General features: G+C 47.7%; 1 protein-coding gene across 3 annotated transcripts in view; it reads left to right on the top strand.

Moving 5' to 3' along the window:
* Positions 1-24,906, top strand: part of CFAP65 (cilia and flagella associated protein 65) — a 78,689-nt gene that overhangs the window by 36,227 nt on the left and 17,556 nt on the right. For all 3 annotated transcript variants that reach the window (XM_053261969.1, XM_053261950.1, XM_053261959.1), the window contains exons 23-28: positions 556-747; positions 9,223-9,381; positions 10,725-10,868; positions 11,301-11,417; positions 18,391-18,546; positions 20,635-20,691. In XM_053261969.1, the coding sequence (XP_053117944.1) occupies positions 556-747; positions 9,223-9,381; positions 10,725-10,868; positions 11,301-11,417; positions 18,391-18,546; positions 20,635-20,691 (825 nt within the window). The remainder of the gene's footprint in view (positions 1-555; positions 748-9,222; positions 9,382-10,724; positions 10,869-11,300; positions 11,418-18,390; positions 18,547-20,634; positions 20,692-24,906) is intronic.

The following is a 24,906-nucleotide window of genomic DNA, read 5'->3' as shown; positions in this document are numbered from 1 at the left end:
TCTTTTATAAATGTTGTGAGCTGCCCCAAGCAGTAATGTACTGGAGGGGCGGGAATAAATGTTTTAAATAAATAAATGTATCACACATTCTACTGTCCCCCTCAGTTATCCCAACCTATTAAATACATTTTACAAGAGAACCTGCTGTCGCCTGGTGGGTTTTATTTCTACATGATAGGTAGCAAGCAATGTAGATAATCTGTCAAGGAGAATACTTGCCACATATACAGTTCTGAACTACTCAAAGCAGAGAGAGGAGATGGGTGATTGGCTAGTTGCCACTGATATCACAATGTCCTTGCTTTGAGAGCCTATGCTGAGAGAGAAGCCTGGGGTTGTTGTGGAATAATACTGAGATAACCTCAAAATATTAACCCCTCTATTGAATAATAGCTGCCAAGATCAGGTGTCTGTTATTGGCATTAAATAGTAGAGAATGCAGAAGGAGGAACACCAAACGGGGGAAGCTTGTGGTCTATATAAGTATTCTGACAGCTAGTGCTGGTCAGTCCTCTCCCAGTAAAGTAATTAGTTCTGACCTTTCTCTTCTTGCAGATCTATGAACTGTACAATGGAGGTTCCACAAGCGTAGTATATGAAATCCAGCTGGATACTCTGATGAAGGTTCAGCAAGAGAATTACCATCATTTAGTGTTTAACTGCCTGAACCCAAAAGGAGAGATTGCTCCAGGCTTGACAGCCCAGACTGAGTGGATATTTTCCCCACTGGAAGCCAAAATGTACTCGGTAAGGCTCTATAAGGCCCTAAGAGCCTCTCTTTTTTGGTAAGTCCTCTCTTACCCTAGGAAAGAACTTTCTTTGAGAAGTGGGCATGTGATCCCAAAAGAAAGTTTTTTGTGGAGGAGAGCTGTTCTTGTGGTCATGAGCATGAATTGTCTCCTTTGCTAAGCAGGATCTGCCTTGGTTTGCATTAGGATGGGAGATTACATGTGAGTCCTGTAAGATATGAAGCCATAGCTCAGTGGAAGAGCATCTGCAGCAAAAGGTCTCGGGTTCACTTCCTGGCATCTCCAGGTAAGGTGGGGAAGACTCCTGCCTGAAACCTTGGAGAACCAGTGCCAGTCAGTGTAGACCGGGGTTCCCAACCCATGGTACTCCCAAATGTTACTGAACTACAACTCCCACGATCCTCAGCCACACTAAATTGTAACATCTGGAGTATAATGGGTTTGAGAACCCCTGGTGTAGACAATCCTGAGCTAGATGGACCAATCAATGGTCTAACTCAGTATAAGGCAGCTTCCTAGGTCCCACAATGTTCTTTTTGTCACGTAAGCAATTAGGACTTCTATTTCTTTTACTGCTCTTACTCATCTGAGCTCTGATACATTTATATCTGGCTCAGTGCCCCATGATTGCTTTTGAGGCAGCTGGTACTGAGAGGAGTTTCTTGATCTCTCCATTCTTTAGCAGTCTCTACCAGTGATGTTTGGCAGCCACCCAATGGCACAGTGGGGAAGTAACTTGCCTAGGGAGTAGGAGGCTGCTGGTTTGAATTCCCACTGGTATGTTTCCCAAACTATGGGAAACACCTATATCGGGCAGCAGTGATATAGGAAAATGCTGAAAGGCATCATCTCATACTGCATGGGAGATGGAAATGGTAAACCCCTCCTGTATTCTACCAAAGAAAACCATATGGATCTGTGGTCACCAGGAGTCGACACTGACTTGACGGCACAACTTTACTTTTCCCAGTGATGCTACCACCCTGACCCCCATTCTTGGGACTGAGCTGTAGCAGCACTGTGTGCACTGCAGAGAATGACTGCGCAGTGGTATAGAGCTGAGGCATAAACTCTTTTATTTGAGAGCCTTTCCCACACAATCAATCAAAACATGCCCTGGTTGCATTTTAGCCTGTTCATGATATTCATAAGTTCATTTTCAGTTATATGCAGAGGATATATTGTGTTAATATCTCTTCTACATATAATAGATTGTGGGGAGTGGGGTGTTATTAAAAATAAGCTTGGCTATATATATGCTCCCGCACAGGAGAGGGGGAGCAGCAAACACTAGTACACTAGGGTGGGTGGAATGGGGTAACCTTCGTTGTCTTTGCCACATACAATTATTCCCAATGGGAGCAGTGTCACTACAGTGGTCACACAGTCCTCAGGAGCCATGGAGGCTGTGTATTTACTAGTAGCGTACATGGGCTTTCCACACTCACAGAGCCAGCACTCGTGTCCCACTCTTCCATCAGTAGGGCACTGCACAGTATATAATAAATGTATATCTCAGAAAACACCTAGTGAGTAAATACAGTGCCAGTAAACCACACCCCATTCAGAAATTATGATAGCAATGAATGTGCTGTGGGAATTATTTTTATGATCTGGTACGGGATCCGTTGAATCCATTAGAATAGGTTCTGTGCCTGCGTGGAAGCCCCTCGGTGTTGAGTTTTCACAGCTCCTTTCCGGCACCTACGCCCCGCCCCACGTGGCTATTTAAGGCAGGAGGAAGTGCAGGCATCTCAGTTCTTTTGCGACCGCCGTAGAGATCACTCGGTTTCTGCGGCTCCTTCGTGTTTCCTTGGCTTTTCTACAACATTTCTACTGGCTTTGACTAACGGACTGACTTGGGACTATTCTTTGCCTACTATCTAACTCAGTGATTCTCAAACTTGGGTCCTCAGGTGTTATTGGACTTCAACTCCCATAATCCCCAACCAAAGGCCACTGAGGCTGGGGATTATGGGAGTTGAAGTCCAATAACACCTGAGGACCCAAGTTTGAGAATCCCTGATCTAACTGATTATCACCTGCTGACCCGGACTGTGACGATTTCGCTTTTCTCAAACCTTCCAACGTGACGCGGATTTATTGGCTACAGACGTCGGATTGTGAGTAAAATGGACGGCCCTAAAGAAAAGAAAAACTTTAAACGCTGCACTAAGTGCAACGCTAAATTGCCCTCTCAAGACCGCCACAGCCTTTGTTTGCTGTGCCTAGGGGAGGCTCCCATAACTTCAGCCTGCACTATTTGCAAGTCTTTTTCAAAGCAAACAAGGAGGAATAGGGAACTCCGTCTCCGCGCTTCTCTTTATGATGATGTGTTATCTGCGCCCTCCTCTGCGGCGAAATCACCTCAGCCACATGGCTCGAAGGACCTGGGCTTGGCCCAGTCTAAAAATTCGACGCTCGATGCTAAAGCCCCTACGTCCTCGAAGACGCCGGGCAACAAAATGGCGGCTCTGACTCATCCCGCCAAAAAGAAAAAGAAGCAGGCCATATCGGAATCGACCCCGTCGCCAAGATCAGCTCAGGACGTCAAGATTCCATCGGCATCGAAGACAAGCTCAATCAGAATGGAGTCGGGTCCTTCGATGCCTGAGCTGCCAATTCTCTCGATACCGACAGATGCTACGACATCGACTGAGCCAATACCGACTGCGTCGACACTGAGAACGGAATCTTGCCAGATGCCGACAACGTCAATATCGACAGTTTCAGTACACTCGACATCGAGGGATTTGGAAATTTTGACATCGATGTCCACATCGAAACCGACAACTGCTATTTCAATAGAGCCACCTACGGTTTCCACTTCGACTCCGAGGCCATCAACATTCTTGATACCGAGGACAAAAGACTTAGTACCTGCACCGACGCCTATCCGCTTACCATCGATATCGAAGGAAGAGGTCCAAGCATCTGCTCTTAACACCCCAACGAACATCACCTCGGTAACCCCCAGGTTCCATGCGCCTATGACCTTTGCACTAGAGGATGCTGATGCACAGGACATTGAAGCTCCACCTATAGACCCCCTCCTGAGGATGTTGGACTCGACCACCACTACACCTTCTGCATTCCAGGGTTTTCAGCATTAGGAAGTGGATGCTACTGGAACTGCTTCGCATATACTCACAGCCGCGCATCTCACGATGTCAACCCCTTGGCACACATGCAGCTTTAGTCATCAGGTGTCTCCGTCACGGGAAACAGCATTGCCAGGTGCAGTGTCGCCTGGTGCTACATACGACTTCCAAGAGGACCGAGCGTTGCGCATGAGACAGCCTCCAATACCAGAGCCGTCTTCTGCTCCAGCTCCTCCTAAAAGATTCTTTTCAACTATGGGCACTCAAACAACTACTCGTACTGCCTCAGTGGCTACTCAGACCTCTTCAACAATTTCCAAGTCAACAGGTTCACAGACAGATGTTCAATCTGCTCCTTCGCCCCCATGAGCGGTATCTCCAAAGCTGCCAACACACCCTACGCTTTCCAATCCTGATTCCGAAGGCAGTCACCACGGATCCTTGGATTTTGAGTCTGACACTGAAACGGTGGAACTGGATCCTTTGCCAGATGTGGCTACACCTTCCCATGTTTCACCAATGGAAGAATTAAAGACATACCATTCCCATGTAAGGCAAATGGCTAATGCGCTGGACCTAGATCTCACTTCACAACTGAAAACGATAGATGACCCAGTCTACAATTTTATGCAACGGTCTCAATCAGCACAACCAATTGCACTTCCTTTATTACCCATCATTTCAAATGCGGCACAATGTGCATTGGAAGTACCTCATACATCCACGCCTATGTCAAAAAGACTTGAGGGACTATATTGTGTACAAGAGCGAGATAATACTTACCTATTTAAGCACCCGGTCCCAAACTCCTTAGTGATCGACTGCACTACTTCCTCCAAAACTAGACGGCGACATACTAGCCCTGCGGACAAAGAAGGCAGGAAACCTGATGTGATGGGCAGGAAATTATATTCCACATCTTGTCTGTCGGTTAAAGTGGCCAACTATTCAGCCTGTATGGCTAAATATAGCTATTGTATCTGGGAGACGTTAGAGAAAGACCTGGACGCACTGTCCCCAGAGGAACTGAAACATCGTTTTCGTAAGACGTTGCAGCAGGCTGGTGACCTTACCTGTCAACAGTTAAGCACAGCAAAACACTTGGCAGAATCAGAATCAAGGTCCATTACAACGGCTATCACCCTTCGTCGCCACGCCTGGTTACAGTCTGCCGCCCTGCAACAAGATATGAAAGATAAAATAGAGGGGCTCCCCTTTGATGGTAAGGGACTGTTTTCAGAGGAGACGGATGCCACCATGGAAAAAATGAAGAAATCAAAATTTACTGCCAAGACCTTTACGTCTGCGACCTCACAGGCAACATCCTACGGGTCAAAACAGTGTGCCTACTACCGACCCCGGTCCACATACAAACAACAGGACCAGAGAGATTTCCGTAAATCCTTCCAACCCTTCAATAAACGCCCTACCCAACAGAAGGGCAGATTTCCCCCCAACCAACGCAATAAACAGGCGGATGGGAGCAAACAGCGCCTTTGAAGTGTGGAACAGCCCATTGCAACTACCTGGATATTGCCTCCCCCCCCAGAACACCGGGGAGGATTTAGTTCCGGCCTACAACATCTTACAGCCGGCCCCACTAGCCACCAAACTCCATCAGGTTGGCAAGTCATGCGAAAGCATGGCGCAACATAACATCAGATCGATGGGTCTTGAAGATTGTGTCCTCCGGTCACGCGATAGAGTTCAAGTCCAGGCCATTGTTCAGGGGCATTCGCTTCACGACAGTGGCACCGGCCTTACTCCAGGAAGTTCAGGAACTCCTTCAAAAAAAGGCAATAGTACCAGTGCAATGGGCAACTCGATGGGAAGGATTCTACTCCCGTTACTTCCAGATACCAAAGAGGGACGGCGGGATTCGACCAATTATGGACTTGAGACATCTGAACAAGTTCATCCATGTGAAAAAGTATCGGATGACGACGTTACAGGACATCTTACCTCTTCTACATCTCGAGAGGTGGCTTGTGACGTTAGACTTAAAGGATGCCTACTTTCACATAGGAATCCGGCCATCTTGTCAGAATTATCTGCGGTTTACTGTGGGGAATTCACTTTACCAGTACCAAGTCCTGCCGTTCGGACTGTGCACGGCACCCCGTGTGTTCACCAAATGCATAGCGGTTGTAGTCGCCCATCTGAGAACAAAGGGTTTAAAACTGTACCCGTACCTGGATGACTGGCTGCTGTCCTCAACAGACAAAGAGGAGTTACTTTCGCAAATACAGTACATGTTACGCCTTCTCCAAGACTAGGAATACAGGTGAACTGGAAAAAGTCCAACCTGACTCCAGTACCGACCATATCGTTCATAGGGGCTGTGCTCAATGCCTCGAAGGGGAGGGCTTTTCTCCCAGAAGACCGATACCAGACCATCACGTCGCTGGTTCGAGAATTTCAAACCGCGCCTTCTCAAACAGTGTGGCACATACAGCGGCTATTAGGTCTGATGGCCTCTTGCAGGTCAACTGTGCGGTACACACGTTTGAAAATGAGAAAACTACAATTGTGGTTCCTGTTCGCTTTCAATCTACGACAGGACAGCCCCACGAAACTCCTACTGGTGCCGGCACCAATCCTTCGATCACTTTCTTGGTGGACACAGACCTCCAACCTGCTCAGAGGAGTGCCATTTCAACCTCAACCCCCATTGGTTTGGGTAACAATGGATGCCTCCCTCCTAGGGTGGGGAGGACATTGTAATGCTGCCACAACTCAGGGTCTCTGGACCCTCAATCAACGTCTACTGCACATAAACTTTCTGGAGTTGTTAGCAGTCTTTCAAGCCACGAAGGCCTTCCTCCCCATGCTACGAGGCCGAGTGGTTCAGTTGCAGTTGGACAACACCACTGCCATTGCTTACCTGAACAGGCAAGGGGGCACTGTCTCCAGATCACTCTGTGCACTGAGCATTCAGATCTGGCATTGGTGCATCAAGAACAGTATAACGCCAGTTGCAATGCACATCAAGGGATCAGACAATGTGCTAGCAGACGATCTCAGCCACTCGTTCTCTATGGACCGCCACGAATGGGACCTGAATGACCTTTATCTCCAGAGAATCTTCGACCTCTGCGGTCATCCTCAGATAGACTTGTTCGCTACGGCTCAGAATACGAAGTGCAAACTGTTCTGCTCCAGGGTGGGGCACGATCCACATTCACTGGGGGATGCGTTCCAACTGGACTGGTCACGCCACCGTGCGTACATGTTCCTCCCCTTGCCACTGGTGAGCAGAGTAATTGCTCGACTCTTGAGCGTTCCAGCAAAATGCATCTTGATCACACCATGGTGGCCACGCCAAGCGTGGTTTCCACATCTACTCAAACTGACTTCACACACGTACCAGAGACTTCCAAACTGCCCAGATCTATTAATTCAAGAGGGAGGCAGAGTGTTACATCCCGAGGTTCTTACTCTGCAACTGACAGCGTGGCGGATCGACTGCTAAAAAAGATCCCACTGAACGAACATAAGCGGTCTACAAGACGAAACTATGCCAGTGGAAACGGTTTGCTGTTTACACAGAGACTCACGGGTTCCTTCCCAGGCAGGCCTCCTTACGGGAGGTTTTGCTTTACTTGACAAGCCTTAAGACATCCCAATTATCTAACGTATCCATACGGGTACACCTAGCGGCTCTCTCTTCATGACATCAGGGCTGGGATGGCAAAACACTGTTCTCCCACCCCTCCTGTAAAAGCTTCTTGAGAGGTCTTACAAACCTCTATCCTCCTGTACGCAAACCTATAGAGCCTTGGAGCATCTCTCTGGTCCTCTCCGCTCTAACAGAACCACCATTTGAGCCAATGAATTCAGCAACACTTAAACATGTGTCCTTGGAAACAGCCTTTTTAGTTGCTATCACCACGGCTCGCAGGGTGAGTGAACTGACTGCACTCCGTATGGACGTGCCATAAGCATGGTTCTATCCAGATAAGGTCCTCCTGCGTCCAGACATCACCTTTGTACCTAAAATAGTTTCAGATTTCCATGTCAACCAAGACATAGTTCTACCCACATTCTTCAAATCCCCCTCCACACCTTTGGAGAAGGCTCTTCATTCATTGGATGTTCGCAGGGCATTGTTATATTATCTCTCGAGAACTAAAGCATTTAGAAAGATGAAGAAACTCCTGGTGCCATATAAAGGCTCTACTATGGGTCAAGCACTATCCAGACAGCGCCTGTCTCATTGGCTAGTAGAGCTTATTCACCTAGCCTACTCAATACAGAAGATACCATCCCCAAAATCCATCAAAGCACATTCAACGAGAGCGTTTGGCGCTTCTGTGGCCTTCCTGTCAGGCGTCTCCTTCCCTGATATTTGTAAGGTTGCTACCTGGTCTTCAGAAGAACTGTTTGTGAAGCACTACGCTATAGACCTGCGCTCTGCAGCAGAGGCGAACTTTGGGAGAGGTGTTCTTAAAAGGGTGTTACAATGATCCACTGCTCCCTCCTCCTGTTGGAGCTTACTAAACACCCATTCTAATGGATTCAATGGATCCCGTACCAGATAAACAGGTTGCTCACCTGTAACTGATGATCTGGTAGAGATCCGTTGATATCCATTAGACCCTCCCTACCTCCCCTCTGCAGTGGACCGTAGGTCTATCCAGTAGAACTTACCATCTATTCGACTGCTTCGGCGGTCTCCAAGGAACTGAGATGCCTGCACTTCCTCCTGCCTTAAATAGCCACGTGGTCACGTGGGGCGGGGCACAGGCGCCGGAAAGGAGCTGTGAAAACTCGACACCGAGAGGCTTCCGCGCAGGTGCAGAACCCATTCTAATGGATATCAACGGATCTCTACCAGATCATCAGTTACAGGTGAGCAACCTGTTTTTATAAAATGTTGCAGATTTGAGTGCTGGGAAAATGTATGTGGAACGTAAACACTACCTTGAAGGAAGATGTGTGAATATGTTCAACAAATGAGAAACACGTTTTTATTGCACAAAAGCTGAATCCCGGAGGAAAGACCTGAATCTGAGAAGAAATTCTGGATTTATGTGCACATTAGCATATTAAAAAATTCTGGGATGCATGAAATGTTCCTGTTCAAATCTGCTTAAGATTGAAGCAGTGACCTAATTTGAATGCAGGTTTGGAACATTTTCCAGGTTTCAGCACTGACATACAATCCTGTTGTGATTCTGGCTCACTTTGTTTTACTAACTCACCAGGGACACCAGCTTCTCACACACATCCTTCCTCCAAGGCTAGTGTTGGGTTCAACGGGTGCATGTGCCAGTTTGAGCTGTGTGTCTAACAAGGCAGTTTTTGACACCTGAGCAACTCCAGAGCAAAGCAGAGCATTTTCAGCTGCAACTCCTTGTTTCTTTATCTAGGTGGATGTGCCCATCCACATCCTTAAGGGGGACTCTGCTTTGATCACTTTCCAAGGAATTGGCTATGATCCGTTTGTTATGGGAGAGTCAGCAAGGTTTGACAAAATAGTGTCTCCTGCCACAACACCAGGATCTGCCAGACTATCAGTACCTGGTCTGGTAAGTATCAGAGGTTGCTGTGCTTCCAGTACCACAAGTAAGGGTGGGAATTAGGGACATTAGATTGCCAGTGGAAGTTAATGAGTTCTTAGCACTCAGAGAACAATTTTTCTCTGGCAGAGCAGTTTTAGCTGTGGTAATGGCTGTTTGGAAGATGTTTTTCTCAAAAAGCACAATGGTCTAAGCCACAAAATCATTTTTTCCAAGCACCTAACAGGCCACAGTACATAGCTACCATGCTGTATACATCTTAGAGGCTGCAGGTCGTGTTAGGTTTTGGATGTACAAAAATCCATGGATCAGTATTACACCAGTTGTATTATGCTGGGGCATAATTTTGAGGCCCAGAGGCTCTTGGCTCATGGAAGCTTCATTTCTTCTGAAAATACATTCCTTGTGGAGTCAGTGGCTGACATCCTCCTAATGAAGCAAACACGTAAAGCAGGACATGTCCCTGATGATGTGTTTCCTCCTTTTCAGGGAGCTTCCAAAGCATGGGAAGAAGGGATATGTTTCACCCACTTGCACAACAGTGTCTGTGTAGTGGGAGTTGGGGAGTTGCACACCAGCCCCAGTCAGGTCCCCGCCGTCTCTCTTTACACATATGCTTTGTTAGTTAGGATGTCAGGCAGTGATAATAAATTGACATTTCCGTCTCTGGCAACAGCAGGAACTAGGGCAGGAGTGGAGTGTGTTGCGGCTGCCATTCCAGTGTCCTTTCCCTCCCCTCTGGAGATATAGGGAAGAAGCACTGGGGGAAAGCACTGGGTGAGCACATTAAAGTGTCTCTTAAAGTCCTCTGGACCTTTGATTCATTTTTGTCTGTAACAATGGGAATCTTGCTGAAGTGTCTACAGCAGCTTATTTCAGTATTCTGGTTAAATCCTCTACTTAAGCTACAACAACAGCCTTCTCTGTCCTTCCATGGTGGTGCTTCCTACTGGGGAAAGAGCTGCTGAAATGAGACAGCCTCAGTTTACAACTGAGGTAGTTTTGGAACAGGATGATCATTCATAATGGCTGAGTTAGGTCTCCAGTTGAACAGTGGCTGGATTGTTTATAGAACATATCAATGAACAACATCTAAACTAAAGGTTACATGTGGAGAATGCTTGTGCACATGCATGGAAGGCAGAGGCAATTTTTGGCATACACCCCCTCCTTTTGCTGCCTGTGCCTCCTGAAAATATGCTCCTGAAGGGTGGATGTAGGCCAGTAATGTTTGAAGTGCATGGCACTACTTAAATGCCTTCTGTTCATTAATGACACTTCTTGCTGGGAGGGTGGAAAATAAAAGGGATCCCACCTTATTAGGGTAGGGAATCACCCTCTTTTCTTTCTAGACAGTGTATTTATCTCAACCCCGGATTTGTTTTGGCAACATCCCAGTCTACAGCAAATGCAGCCGTGTCTTTTTTCTCAACAATGCCTCTGAGGATGAATCCATCGTCTTTGCTTGGCACATTGGGACTGCACATTCTGTGGTGGTGAGTTCCATCTGACTGATTGTTTGTCTTTGGCAAACCTCCCACTTTTCTGTTTCCTTTCAACTCTCTACAAACCTTGGCCTGTTTTGGAATATTTGGGTTGGCTGCACTTTTATTAAGTGTAACATCTGAACAGGGTTGGGGCGCACATGGAAGGAGCCCAAAAATGAATATATATGCACATTAAAGAGAGAGATGCAGTACCTATTACAATGACTTATTTTGCTACCCCAAAGCAAACATTATGTGTGTATATTCTGCTGTTGTAGCTTTCCACATTCCGGTGCTACAGTGCTCTAAACCACATGCCCTCCTCTTCCTATCAGTTGAGGCATGGACCTTTCCCCAAAGAAATAAGTGACAACTCTAAAGATGTTTGATGGGGATGCACAATGAACTGCTGTATGTAATGACCTCTTGCTTTGTTTCAAGACATTAAGCATCCTTCCAGAGACTGGAGTCGTGCAGGCTGGGGACAGTATCCAATGTGTTCTTACACTGTATGCCTCTGAAAGCCCATGTTTCTACAACATTGATCTAGTCTGTGAGGTATGGCTCTGTCTGTGGTTACTTGAGATCATAGTTTTCCTTTAACACCTAAACACAGGGTTCATGATAGGCTGCATTTGCTGTAGGAGGTCTCTGTGTCCATCCAAGATGCCAGGGTTCAAAGGCCTGGGCCATCTGTGTGGCTTAAGAACAACTGAGCATGCTGTATTTGGGGGCTGCACTGGGGCTGTTACTGCTTGCTCCCTTAACATTCCAGTGATAGCAGCAAATATGGCGTCTATAACCATTAATGTAACTAGGGCTGGGGAGCATGGGCTCTTGCCAAAGGCACAGCTGTATCAAGGGAGTAAATAAGATGGAAATGTTTTGTTGCTAAATGCATACACACACACACACACACTCTCTGACAAAATGTTTTACAAACTTTTGATTGTCCATGTGCCAGATGGGATGAAGCGTAGTTCTATTTTTGGCTTCCTCCCTCTTATAATTCCTTGAGGTGCTAGAGTTGTGGCTCACCCCTGAAATAAACTCCTCCGATTTCTCTTTTGCATGTAATAATCTTTACATTGGCTGATTGCGTAAATGATTGTTTCTAGCCATTTATTCTCAAAGTCAGGAAATCTAGCCAGAGGGGAGGGGTTTTGCCAGAATTTTGGACCTGAGTGCAGCCTACAAAATTTCCATTGCCAACATTTGATGGAAAAATTTCCAGCCCACATCACTGCATTAAAGTGACACCAGTAAACCAGTGGATAATAAGTAACAATATATCTTTGGGCACGCTTTATACATAATTGTTTAAATCTGATATTATTTAAATAACAATATTGTTGTGTTGCCATGTTAAGAAATTTACAAGTGTCCCAATACCAACAATTTCCAAGATAATGTTGGAATTGTTTGGAATAGAACATTTAAACCACAGTAAGTATATGTATCAATTCCCCCCTCCCCCGTCCCGCTCCCCTTCTGGCTACTTGAAATACTTTGAGATATTTATACAGCATATAAAATTAATATATACTTTTTTAGTGTTAAATATATAGGTCAAATAACATGCTAAATTAGATCACAATCAATTTGGAAAAATTTGTACAATAAAATTTTAAGAGAAAGGTACATTGGTACTCACCGTAAAGGTGTCTTCTGGCTGGTGTAGAAGAGGTCACCCAACGTGGGATTACATCCTCCACATGCTCCAGAAGGCAGGAAGTAGAAAAAACTGAAGAACTCAACCCAGTGCATGTGGGCGTATACCTTCAGTACCTAAAACAGCTCAAGCTCCAGAAGAAGTAATATAACAATAACATGAACAGGAAAATATCACAACATAACTCAGGACAAGGAGAGGAAGAGCAGAACAGAGTAGCCCTCCCTCCCGGGTCAGAGATCCAGCCAAGGAAAAGAAAACGAACCCTGGGTGGGCCTTGGGTGACCTCTTCTACACCAGCCAGAAGACACCTTCACGGTGAGTACCAATGTACCTTTCTCGGCTGGTGTAGGAGGTCACCCAACGTGGGAGATACCACAGCACCAACCACGGGAGGGAAACAGAGTCCACAACACTGGATCTACTGAGCCGGAAGGACCCTCTGAAGGATCCTCCGACCAAAGGCCACCCTTGCCGAGGCGTGCTTATCCAACTTATAACGTCTTGAAAACGTGAATGGAGACGACCACGTAGCTGCCTTGCAGATCTCCTCCAGCGATGCCGCGGAGGACAGTGCCGCCGACGTGGCCACCGATCTCGTAGAGTGGGCCGTAATCTGATTAGGAACTGGCAGGTCCTGCGACCTATATGACTCCACGATACAGGACTTCGCCCATCTGGCGATGATTGCCGCTGAAACCTTCAGACCCACCTTGGCCGACTTGAATGCTACAAACAGGGCTTCGGATTTTCTAAATGGTTCCGTCCTACGCAGGTAGACCTTTAGTGCCTGACGGACATCCAAACGGTGCCATTCCTTCTCAGCAGGGTGTCTAGGTTCCGGACAGAATGAGGGAAGAAAGATGTCCGCAGCTCTATGGAAGATTGAGTTCACCTTGGGAGCGAAGGAAGGATCGGGAATGAGTCGAACTGCATCCTTAGAGAAGACACACAGGCCACTCTTAATGGATAAGGCCTGCAGTTCCGAGACCCTTCTGGCTGACGTTATAGCCACGAGAAAAGCCACCTTCCATGAAAGTAGTTGAAGAGGGGTGGAACGCAGCGGCTCGAACGGGTGAAATTGAAGCCCTCGGAGAACCACATGCAAGTCCCAGGATGGGAAACGGTGACAGACTGGCGGAGATAAGTGTGCTGCCCCTCTCAGGAATTTCTGTAAAAGAGGGTGCTTAGCTTGGGAGGCACGCTGTCGTGGGAACAGCATCAGGACCAAACACGCCGCTTGCCGCTTGAGAGTGTTAGGTTTCAGGCCCATGGATAGACCATCCTAGAGAAAGTCCAGCAACTCCCTCAACTTACAATTGTTGGGCTGCAGCCCCCGCCCAGCCGCCCAACGAAGAAAACTTCTCCAAGTTGACTGATAGATCCTATTGGTAGAACCCTTCCTGGAGGCGAGGATAGTCTCAATAACCTGCTCCGACAATCTTTCCCGGCCTAGGATAGCCCGCTTAGCTTCCACGTGGTCAGTTGCAACCACTCTGGTTCTGGGTGGAGAATTGGGCCTTGCTGTAGAAGGTCTGGATAACAAGGTAGTCTGAGGGGCCTTTCCACGGCCAGCGCCACGATTTTGGAGAACTAGGGTCTCCTGGGCCAGTAGGGCGCGATCAAAATCATGGAGGACCGGGACCCCCAAAGCTTCCTCAGGCACCGGGATAGTAAAGGAACTGGAGGAAAGGCGTACAGCAGCGAACGAGGCCACGGTGTCGACAGAGCGTCCACTGCTTCCGCCCCCTCCGACGGGAAGCACGTATAGAACCTCCACAGCTTGGCATTCTCCCTGGACGCAAAAAGGTCTACGCATGGGTTGCCTAGCCTCTCCGTCACCCACTGGAATACCGAGGGATGGAGGCCCCACTCCGCCGGCTGAATCCGCTGTTGACTGAGCCAATCCGCCTGTACATTGGAGGCCCCACTCACGTGATGTGCCAGGATAGATAACAAGTTCTGCTCTGCCCAATCCAGCAGGTTCACTGCCTATAGGTGGAGGGACCTCGACCTCGTCCCCCCTTGCCTGTTGATGTGCGCCTTGGTCGCGGTGTTGTCTGTGCGCACCAACACATTCCGTCCCTGTACAAGAGGCCGGAAGGATCTTAGGGTCAGGGACACTGCCCACAGCTCGAGCCAATTGATGCTGTGACACGATTCCTCCCTGGACCACTGGCCCTGAGCAGATTCGTTCCGGCAGTGCACCCCCCAGCCCCACAGGCTGGCGTCTGTTGTGACTAGAATCCTTTCTGGTTCCAGAAACGGTTTCCCTTTGACGAGGTTTTTCCGAACTGTCCACCACTTGATCGCCTCCCTCAGATCCCTGGGTAGGAGAATTTTCTTGTCTCGCCGCAGTGCAATTCTGCTCTGATGGGGAAGAAGAGCCCACTGCAATCTGCGAAGGTGGAGCCTTGCCCAGGGAACCGATTCCATGGCCGCCACCATGAGCCCGAGAAGTCTTGCTAACTTGAGGAGGCTGGCTTGGTCTTTCCTCAACACTCTGTTGGCCAGGGATGACAGGACTTCCATCCTGTCCTCTGGAAGGAACAGTCTGCAGACCGCAGTGTCCATGATGACTCCCAGATGACGAAGGCGCCGGGACGGTGTCAGGTGGCTTTTGGCTAAGTTCACCAGGAAGCCGTGTTGTCTCAGTAGAGAGAGTGTCCTGGACAAGGCAGAGCTCATGGCCTCGGCCGAACTTGCTCGAATCAACAAGTCGTCTAAATAAAAATAAAGATGAATGTCCTCCATGCGAAGGATGGCTACTAGGGGGCTCAGGATCTTTGTGAAGACCCTGGGGGCCGATGAAAGTCCGAATGGCAGTGCTCGGTACTGAAAGTGCCTTCCCATGTAACAGAAACGCAGCAGAGGTCGACTGAGGGGATGGATGGGTATATGGAGATAGGCATCCTGAAGGTCTATGGATACCAAGAAGTCCCCTGCCTGCAGAGCCTCTGAGATGGTGCGTAGAGTTTCCATCTTGAAGTGCTTCTTTATCACGAATCTGTTGACAGGGCACAAGTTCAGTACCACCCTTGCTGACCCGTCCTTCTTTGGCACAGTGAAGATTACAGAGTACACGCCCCGGCCTCTCTAATCCAATGGGACCTCCTCTATGGCCCCTATTTCCATCAGATGTTGGATGGCTAGCAGGAGGCCCTTGTGCTTTGCGATGTTCCTTGATCTTGGAGTGAGGAGGAACCTGTTGCCAGGGCGACTGGAGAGTTCCACCCTGTAACCCTGCTTTACAATAGAAAGAACCCAATTGTCTGAAATGGACTCTTTCCAGACGTGCCAGAAGTCCAGTAGTCGAGCCCCCACACCGCCGGCCAGAGAGTCAGGAATGCTGCTTGGGGCCCCGGGACTGGGGGTTGAAGGACTGACGGTTCTGGGTATGGAACGATTGCCTGCCCTGACCCCTAGATCTATTCCACTGGGGCCGAAAAGAGCGGAAGGAATCCCTCTGCCTGAATTGTGGTCTGAAAGCTCTATAGGTTTCAATATTCCTGCGAGGAAAAGCCTTATCTTCTTTGCGCGCGACCGATGGCAATGCCTTACGCTTGTCCTGGGTCTCAATGAGCACCTCCTTGAGTGCTTCATCCCCAAAGAGCTTGCCCCCTGCATAGGGAACTGCTGCCAGGTTTGCCTTCGAGGTGTTGTCGACTTTCCAATATTTGAGCCAAATATTGCGCCTGGCTAGCACACCCGCACCCAAAGCACGAGCTGAGAAGCGCACGCTGTCGAACGTGGCATCTGCTGCGAGGGCAGCCGCTTTTTGTAAACGTAGTAGCTTGCGTCGCATCTGCGATTCTTCCAACGGAGGATTATTGAGAAGCTCATCAATCCATAACACTGAAGCCCTCGAAACCAGGGAGGCTGTCGTGTCGGCCCTGATAGCCATAGCAGACAAATCATGAAGCCTGTGCAGGGCTGCCTCTGCTTTTTTGTCCACGGGGTCCTTAAAGGTGGAATCCCTGTCCTTGGGGACCACTACTCCACTAAGGAGAGCTCCAAAGGGGGCATCCGTGAGGGGAACCTTCAGAAGGTTCAGTGTCTCCTCGTCAAAGTCATAAAGCTTTGAGGCGGCCGCTGGTGCCCACTTAGCAGTGGCAATAGCGGACCATTCCTCCTTTATAGTGGCAGAGAATCCCTCAGGCATAACTGCCTTAGACTGCAATGGCTTTGAACTGGGTAGAACAAGGGAGCCCTTGGAAACAGGATTATCCTCCTCAGGGATCACTGGCCTAAGACCCAAAGCGAGCAGGGATCGGTTAATAATAGCCTGGGCATCCTCCTTCAGAGAGAGTCGTTGATTGTGCACCCCAAGCCCCTGCTCTTCGGGGATCTCGCTATCCTCATCAGAGGAAGAGTCAAGCTCAGGTTCCCCGCTCCCTGCGCCGGCCACCTCGTCTTTGTGTTGCATAATGTTGGGAGACTCCTCCCCCGACTCCTCTGAAGAGCGAAGTTCACGGGCACGAGAGTAAGAGGTGACCCTCATGGCGCGCCTGAGTCTCTTTCTAACCGGGGACAGGTCCTGGGAGTCCGAGGATTCGGACCCCTGCTCCCGCCTTCTGGGTGCCGTTTCCCTAGACCGCCCTTTTAGCACAGACACCAGGGAGCGTTGAACTGCCTCTTCGATCCAGCCTCTTAGGGCCTCTGGATCCACGGAGCTCCCGGGAAGGATCGCGGGGGCGCCCCCACCTGGTGTTGGGTGGCCAGGGGAGTCCAATTCCGAAGGCTGAGTGGTTGCCTCCCCACTCCCCCGTGAGGGCCCCGGTCTCACCAGAGACTCCCGCGTCGGGCTGCCGTCCTCCTCCTGCTGCCCCGCGGCTTGATCCCCCTCGCCCTGGTGCTCTGCTGGTCTGGGGCTGGCGAGCTACAGCTGCCGCTGTTCTTCCACCGGCCCGCCCGCTGAGTCCTGCGCTGGTCGCGCAGCCGCCGGCGATAGGGGGGGCGGGGATCGAAAGGCCGCCTCCTCCACAGCGCGTCTCGGCAGCCGCTCTGGCGAGGCCGTCTGGTGTTTGCGCGCGCTCGGCAAATGTTCCCGCTCGGCGTGCTTGCTCTTCTTCTTCTGCTTCTTTCGTGGCAGGGATGCCGAGCGGAGGTGATCGTGCCTGGTCACAGACCTGGCATCCACACCCTGGCCTTCTAGCTGAGGGAACAGTCGCTGTGGCCTGGAGGCGCCAGCAAGACTCCCCCTAGCGGCCGACATTGTGGTGGCGTTTTTTTCACCCGCTTGAGCCTTAGGCGGGAAAGACCGTTGGCGGGCTGCTTGCTCCCTCAATGCCAAAATTCCAACCACCTTCTTTGCGGCCATCGAACGGAGGACCGACCAGAGGTGAAGAGGGATTGAAAGGGCAGTAACAACGGAGAAGGAAACAAGGATGAGTAGTGGAAAAGAGAAGATTTTTTTTAAAAAAGGTCTATAACAATAGTAGAAACAGTTAAAAGTGTAAGAAAGGTAGATAATGAGCAGGAAATATGAGAAGAAATATGAGAGAAAAGGAGAGAACAGGGAAGATCACGAAGCGAGCTGAGTAGAAGAACCTCCTAGAGTGAAGGCAGGAAGTAGAACTGAAGGTATACGCCCACATGCACTGGGTTGAGTTCTTCAGTTTTTTCTACTTCCTGCCTTCTGGAGCATGTGGAGGGATGTAATCCCACGTTGGGTGACCTCCTACACCAGCCGAGAAAAAACATGCAAATTAGGAAATATTTAGAAAGCCCGTACAACTCTCTGAATGGCACATAATGTGTCTGCCCACAGGCAAAGCTCTCCATGATCTCAGATGACAAGAAGTAGCAGAAATGCTAATTTGCAGAAGATTTAATTAATAATAGTTTTTTGCCCTATAGATTTTTACACAGCAGCCACTAGATAAATACTATAAAGAGTTGCAGGAATGGGAAACCGAGAAGGCACGACAGGCTGTGGAGTTCACCATCACAGAGAAGGATCTGATCACAGAAAAGAAGAGAACCCCAAATGAATCTTCAGATGAATCTTCAAAGGTAAGGACCAGCCTGCCAGGGAGTGGGATTTTAGAAAAGGTCCAGGGGCAGTAGGGTTTGTTTGGGTGGGGTAACTGATCTGAAAGTCATTTCTGTCATCACTTTGTCCTACCTGTGTTTTTCAGACTTATGTAGGAAAGTGCCCAAAACATGACCAAAGATGTCCTACTTCATAATGGTGGAATGGTCAGACATGAGTCTAACTTGAGACACACACATTTTAGAACGCTCCCAGCAGCACCTTCTCCATAGTTCTATTCAGACATAATGAAGATGTGTATTTTCAGCCATTTTCATTTGCCATATTTTAGGGAAAAATTATAACTGAACCAAAGTGGTATTCCGATTCCATAAACTGAGTTTTTTGCAAAATTTGTTTCCCCAAAACATTTTGGTACCTGAAATGGAAATCCAGACAGCATCTGCCCCCCACAGAGGGCACAGTCTAATGGGAAGCTCTCAAGTACAAACCTCATTAGCTTCTGATCATTTCAGTGGGGCTTGTGCAGGAGACTCTCCCAGTGAATTGTGCCCCATGGGCCATATCTGACTGCTTCCCTCTCTGCCATTCTTTATGGCACCCCAAATCTGCCATCTCACCTTACTTGTGTGATGCCTCTGGTTTGTGAGCAAAGCATAAGCAGAATTAAGGAGAAAGCAAGCTGTGTCATGTGATATTTTCAGGATTGTATAATTGACCTCCCTTGTAGGTATGACAATCCAGTCTTTTCTATGGATTCATGTCAATTTCAATGTCCTGAACATTTCTTCTTCTGAGAATAGCACTTTTCAAGGGTCCTGCATGGCATCAGACTCTAGTCTGTCTGCACATGCTAATTTGCATCTTGAAAATAGAGTCGGGATATGTGAATAGAGCAAAATCAGGGAATGTGAAAAAGTTTAATGAGATCCTATTTGTTCTGAAATTCTAAGATTGCAGATGTTCTCATGATTTGACAGATTTCATATTTTTCAAAGGATTCTGTAGCCTTCCAGTAGCTGCAGAAACTGAAGGCTATTTCACATGCAAAGATGAGCCTTGGTTTCTACAAAGGTTGTGTTCACACAATGACAGTGAACCTGGTTAACCAGGAGCCCTGCAGAATTGATTGTGAGAACCCAGAATTTCTGGGAGTCCTGGCCAAACTACTGTGGCTAAACTGCATTTAACCAGGATAATCAGCATCTGATCCTGGTTATCTATCCTGGTCAAATGTCATTAACCACAGTGATTTCACTAGGATTGTCCAGAAATTCTGGGTGCTCACAAATCACTCTTTAACCAGGATGACAATGTTTGTATGAACACAGCCTAAATGTATACTTCAGTATGACTTCCTGAACAGCATACCACATTTGCAAAAAGTGTGGATAATGCTCACACCTATCATTTTTGTGTGTGTACATTTAAAACCAACTTGGTGTACAGCACAAAGATCTCATTACTGCCGCTGGCTGAGATAGTGCCCCAAGTTCTCCCCATTTGGTATCGCTAGTGACATTATGGCTCAATTCATAATACACACAATTACATTATAGAGTGAGTGTGTGTGTGTGTGTGTGTATTAACTGGAGTAACCAGGCGGGGTGAGGGTGGGGTGGTGGAGGCAGCATGGAGGCTGGGAGAGAAGTGGGAAACTTAGGAGCAAGCTACATAATACACACAATAATATATTATAGATCACTGATATTGTGTGTATGTTAATTAACAGGAGCCTTAGGAAATGCAGTTTTGAAAGAAGGAGTAGCGGGGGGATGGTCCTAGCCCTTTCTTTGCAGGCTGTTTTCCACTTAAACTTGCCTCCCATTGCTCTCCCCACAAGTTTCTGGATAACTGATCTGAAACTCTGCAAGGGGAAAGCAGTTTGGAAACAGGTTTGAGTGAAAAATTGACCACCAGGAAAAGGGATTAAGCACTCCTTTTGCTGACTGTGGCTTTTCTGCTCAAAACTGCAGCATCCCAAGACTTCTTTGCTGGGGCTTTGTTATTCTCATTTGTATGTAACACATAGTTTACCCAAGAGCTTTACAGTATCTTTATAACATTTCTTCTACATCCTTTGCTTTCATTTTCTTCCTTTTGTTTAGTTGGCTTCAGATACCTTGAAGTCACCAAAAGTATTTGCAGAGATCCGGAAATATAAGGTAATATGTGGGCCATCACCTATTTCCAAAGTGGAATTAATTGAGAGTACAGGGTGATTGATAGAGCAGAAGCATATAGGGCTCTTATTTGAGAGCTAGCAGGGAAATGACTTGACTAGCAAGCCAGAGGCTGCTGGTTTGAATCCCCACTGGCTGGTATGTTTCCTAGACTATAGGAAACACCTATATCGGGCAGCAGCGATATAGGAAGATATACTGCACGGGACATGGCAATGGTAAACCCCTCCTGTATTCTACCAAAGACAATCACAGGGCTTTGTGGTCGCCTGGAGTAGACACCAACTCGATGGTACACTTTACCTTTATATTTGATTGAGAATTTGACATTTGTCATCAATTTTTAGAGTTGGAACTTGAAAGGGACCTTGGAGGTCTTTGTTTTGTGACAGAAAGTTAGTGCCATGCCGACAGACTAATTGTGTGTTAGAGGCTGAGCATTTGTTGGGTCTGTTCTGACTGCACGGTCTTTCCATTATAATCAATATTACTTTGTTGCAAGAGCAATGTGAGAAGGTGAGTATCAGTTTAGTATGGTGGTGGGCATGAATGGTAAATTCAAAGTTCACAGAGACATACTAAAAATAGGAGTCAGCGTATTTCCCCTCTGGTGGTGTGGGCCTGGCTTCCTCATGCCTTCAATACTGCAATATGCAGATGTACTTATTTCCATTTTGAATCTGCTGATTTAGTTGTTGTGTTTGTCCCACTGCCCGTGCTTTTCTACAAGCTGTCAGCCTTTTTAAAATCATTTAAAGTCCTTGAATGTTTGCACTATTAAAACTTCATCTGACACTTTAAAAAAGTCCCTCAACACATTTTTAAATTGGTGAAACTGCTCTGGGAAGAGTCGGGGGAGGTGGGATGATATCACAGGTGCCAACCAATCAGTGCTGTTCAAAGTCAGCTTAAGCTGAAGAATCAGTTTTCCCGGAGCCCTGTCCTGGGAGCAGGGGCGTAGCAAGGTTGGAGTGGGCCCAGAGACAAGATTTTAAAAAATGGCCCCCCCCCCAAAGTCCAGGGCCTCCGCACACCCCAGGCCCCCAAGGATTTAAGTCTGATATTCCAAAATAAGTATGCTGCCTGCAAATACATTTCACTGAATACACACACACGTCACAATATATAGTGATATACATTGAGTACTATACATTTGTATTACTTTTAATGCCTAGAACACACTAGAAAGATGAATTATTAAAATGGGCCCCTCGCTGCAGATTAGCAAAGGAGACTTTCAACCATGCAGGGTGAACCTATGTTTGTTTTCTCAGAATTCTGAACAAATTCAGTCAAGTTTGATTCCAGGAGGTTTTTCACAGGAGGCTTTTAAAGCCCTTTAAGACACATCTCCTCTGGAATGGAGGTGCTGCATTCACATGTTGGCCAGATTGACCCTGAAGTCCCTGCAAGTTATTGGGGAGCAGTTCACACACAAGAAAAATAAAATAAAAGCACCACACATGCTCCACAGTTCTCACTCAGACCTTCTGGGTTGCATAACAACTTGAACATAAGTGCATTTATAAATGAATGAATGAATAAATAAAATTAATAAAATACTGTTCCAGAAGTTTTTGCAATTTTCTGCCATGAAACAAGCCACTTATAGGACTTTTTAGATAGTTTTTTTAAGTCAGCAAATTTTCCAAGCTGTTTCAAAATAAATATTCAGAGACTTCTCGGTCCCCCCCCCCCCATATCCAAGCCCTATGGCAAGCAGATCCCTATATGGGGGGGGGCGGGAAAGGTAACCACAAAAAGGAGTTCACACTCTACCTGGAAAATGCTGGTCTGGGTTAAGCAGGGCAGCAAGGGGTCTTCTGCTGCAGAGAACACTCTGGCTGCCTCCTCCTTCCTGGCTTGCTTGGGCCCTACTCAAGTTCAGGCTTCACTGCGGCCTACACGGAGGCCTCCGTGGAAGCCCCGCCCACCCGCCGATCAGCTGAGAGGCGGGAGAAAAGGAGCTCTTTGCAGCTTGCCTGCTGCTTCGATTGCGGCCAGCAGAACAAGCAGGAGAGACGTCGAAGAGGGCAAGTGGCTGAGGGGCCTTGGGGCTGGGCAGGGGGCAATGGGGAGTCACATGAGGTGCCTCTGGGGTGCCCCTCCAGGCAGTGGGGCCCCCAGACAACTGTCTCCCCTTGCCCTATCATTGTTACGCGCCTGCCTGGGAGTTATTCACACATGGCTTCATGCTTCGGGGTAAATGTTGAGCGAAGCCACTTTGAACTACACTCGCAGCATTGAGGGAAGCAGCCCATCTCCTCTGTTCTCAAGTTTTGTTTTGAAACAAGTTCACATGGCATGGTCCGTGTTTTCCTTCTAGCCAATGGGGGCGAGGGGAGAGATCTTCCTAAAGAGCTATATCTGCATTTCTAAAGAGAGTATCCCTCTTATCATTCTACATCAGTGCTTCTCCCTATTTGCTCCAGAGTTTTCAGAAAAAGTAGCTTAAAACTAGCTTTTTTAAAAAAATCCGGAAATACGTTGAGATAAGCTAAAATTTGTATCACAAAGTCCGATTTGTGTGTGGAGTGGGTCCAAGAATCTCGAAGGGACTTCGGGGTAAGTTTGGCTGGTGTGTGAATGCGCACACGCTCTCCTCAGAAGGAGATTTGGGGTAGAAGCCTCCTCGGGAGGAATGTGTGGCCACAGTGTATGCTTCCTGAACTCAATGAATCCTGTAGGATTTCCTGTACTTTATACTCCTAATGAGTTTGTTATGAATCCTACCGATAAACTTGATGGAAACTATGAGGAACCACCTGGAGTTTGGGCATTTGAACTCACTCACCTCTGCTCCAGGGTGGTGTCTGGTAGTTGCTGCCACCACTCTCTGCTTCCAGAGAGAACTCGTTTTGGTCCAAAGTCTGAACCAACCTCTGGAGGATCCCCTCTGTCTCCACAGAGCAGGAGCCAGGCTTAGTTCACTCCTTCAGTTTTCTCTTTTTAAGTGGCTCAACCAAGTGGTGAGCTTGTGGGGAGCTGCAAATCCATTGTTTCTGAGCAATGGACACAAGAGGTGAGATTGTTCTCTCTAAAAGATTACTTTATTAATCAATAGGAACCAAAGTGAGGAGTGGGAGCAGGAAGGCATTGGGAAAATAAAGCAAAAGCCATTTCTAACTCCTAACACATTCTAAAATCTAAAGCAAAGCACTTACATATCTTGATGAAGAATGGTCTAGCCAGTACATGGAAAATAGGTCACCCCAAACAAAGGCAACACACAATGTTTTAAAGAGTTTCTTAGGCAAAGCACCTGGAAGGGCGGTGAGCTCCTTCCACCAATCGAGGTAGGTCATGAGGGCTCAGATTGACAGCTCCTCGGCCAGTGAGGAGGTGAAATGCCCTGGTGGGTAGAGGTGACTGCGAGACTGTCCATAGTTCAAAGAGTTTTCAGTTACCATCCTCACAGGGTAGGTGGGGTGCAAAGTGTCCATTTCTCCTGTATTAGACAGGATTAGGGAATTGGTGAATGGCAGGTCCAATGAACGTGATGATCTCACTTCAAAATGATGGAGGCTAACTGCCATCATGAAGCCACCTAATGGCACAGCGGGAAATGACTTGCCTAGCAAGCATGAGGTTGCCGGTTCGAATCCCCGCTGGTATGTTTCCCAGATTATGGGAAGCAGCATCGGGCAGCAGCGATATAGGAAGATGCTGAAAGGCATCATATACTGCGCGGGAGATGGCAATGGTAAACCCCTCCTGTATTCTACCAAAGAAAAACCACAGGGCTCTGTGGTTGCCAGGAGTTGACATCGACTCGAGGACACACCTTACCTTTTAACTTCCATCGTACACGTGGTTCCTTGACAGAAGTCTTTTCCTTGGACTGTCCAAGTATTTCTGTTTTAGAGAATTCTGTTGAACCCAAGGAATGGTATGTGTGAGCTTCTGTGTAATTTATTTATATTGATTTATAGCCCAATCTCTCTTTGCAAGGGTTTGCAGTAGATAACAATATAAGGTCATTCACACAATCAAAAACTGGGTGGGACAAGTGTCCTACACAGGTTTGGAAGCTGTGTGCACTCCCTATTGTTGGAGTTTGTGATTATTTAGCAGAGCTCCAACAAGAGAAGCTACCCACTCCAGTTACAGAGTGGAGTGCAGAGTTTAGTTGTTGCAGCTACTGTGTGTGGAGATTGTTGTACAAACTAAATACTAAGTTGATTTATTGGTGAAGTA

The sequence above is a fragment of the Hemicordylus capensis genome, chromosome 1, assembly GCF_027244095.1.
Source record: "Hemicordylus capensis ecotype Gifberg chromosome 1, rHemCap1.1.pri, whole genome shotgun sequence".
NCBI lineage: Eukaryota > Metazoa > Chordata > Lepidosauria > Squamata > Cordylidae > Hemicordylus > Hemicordylus capensis.
Note: the sequence above shows the minus strand (reverse complement) of the source record. Positions and strands in the feature narration are given on the sequence as shown.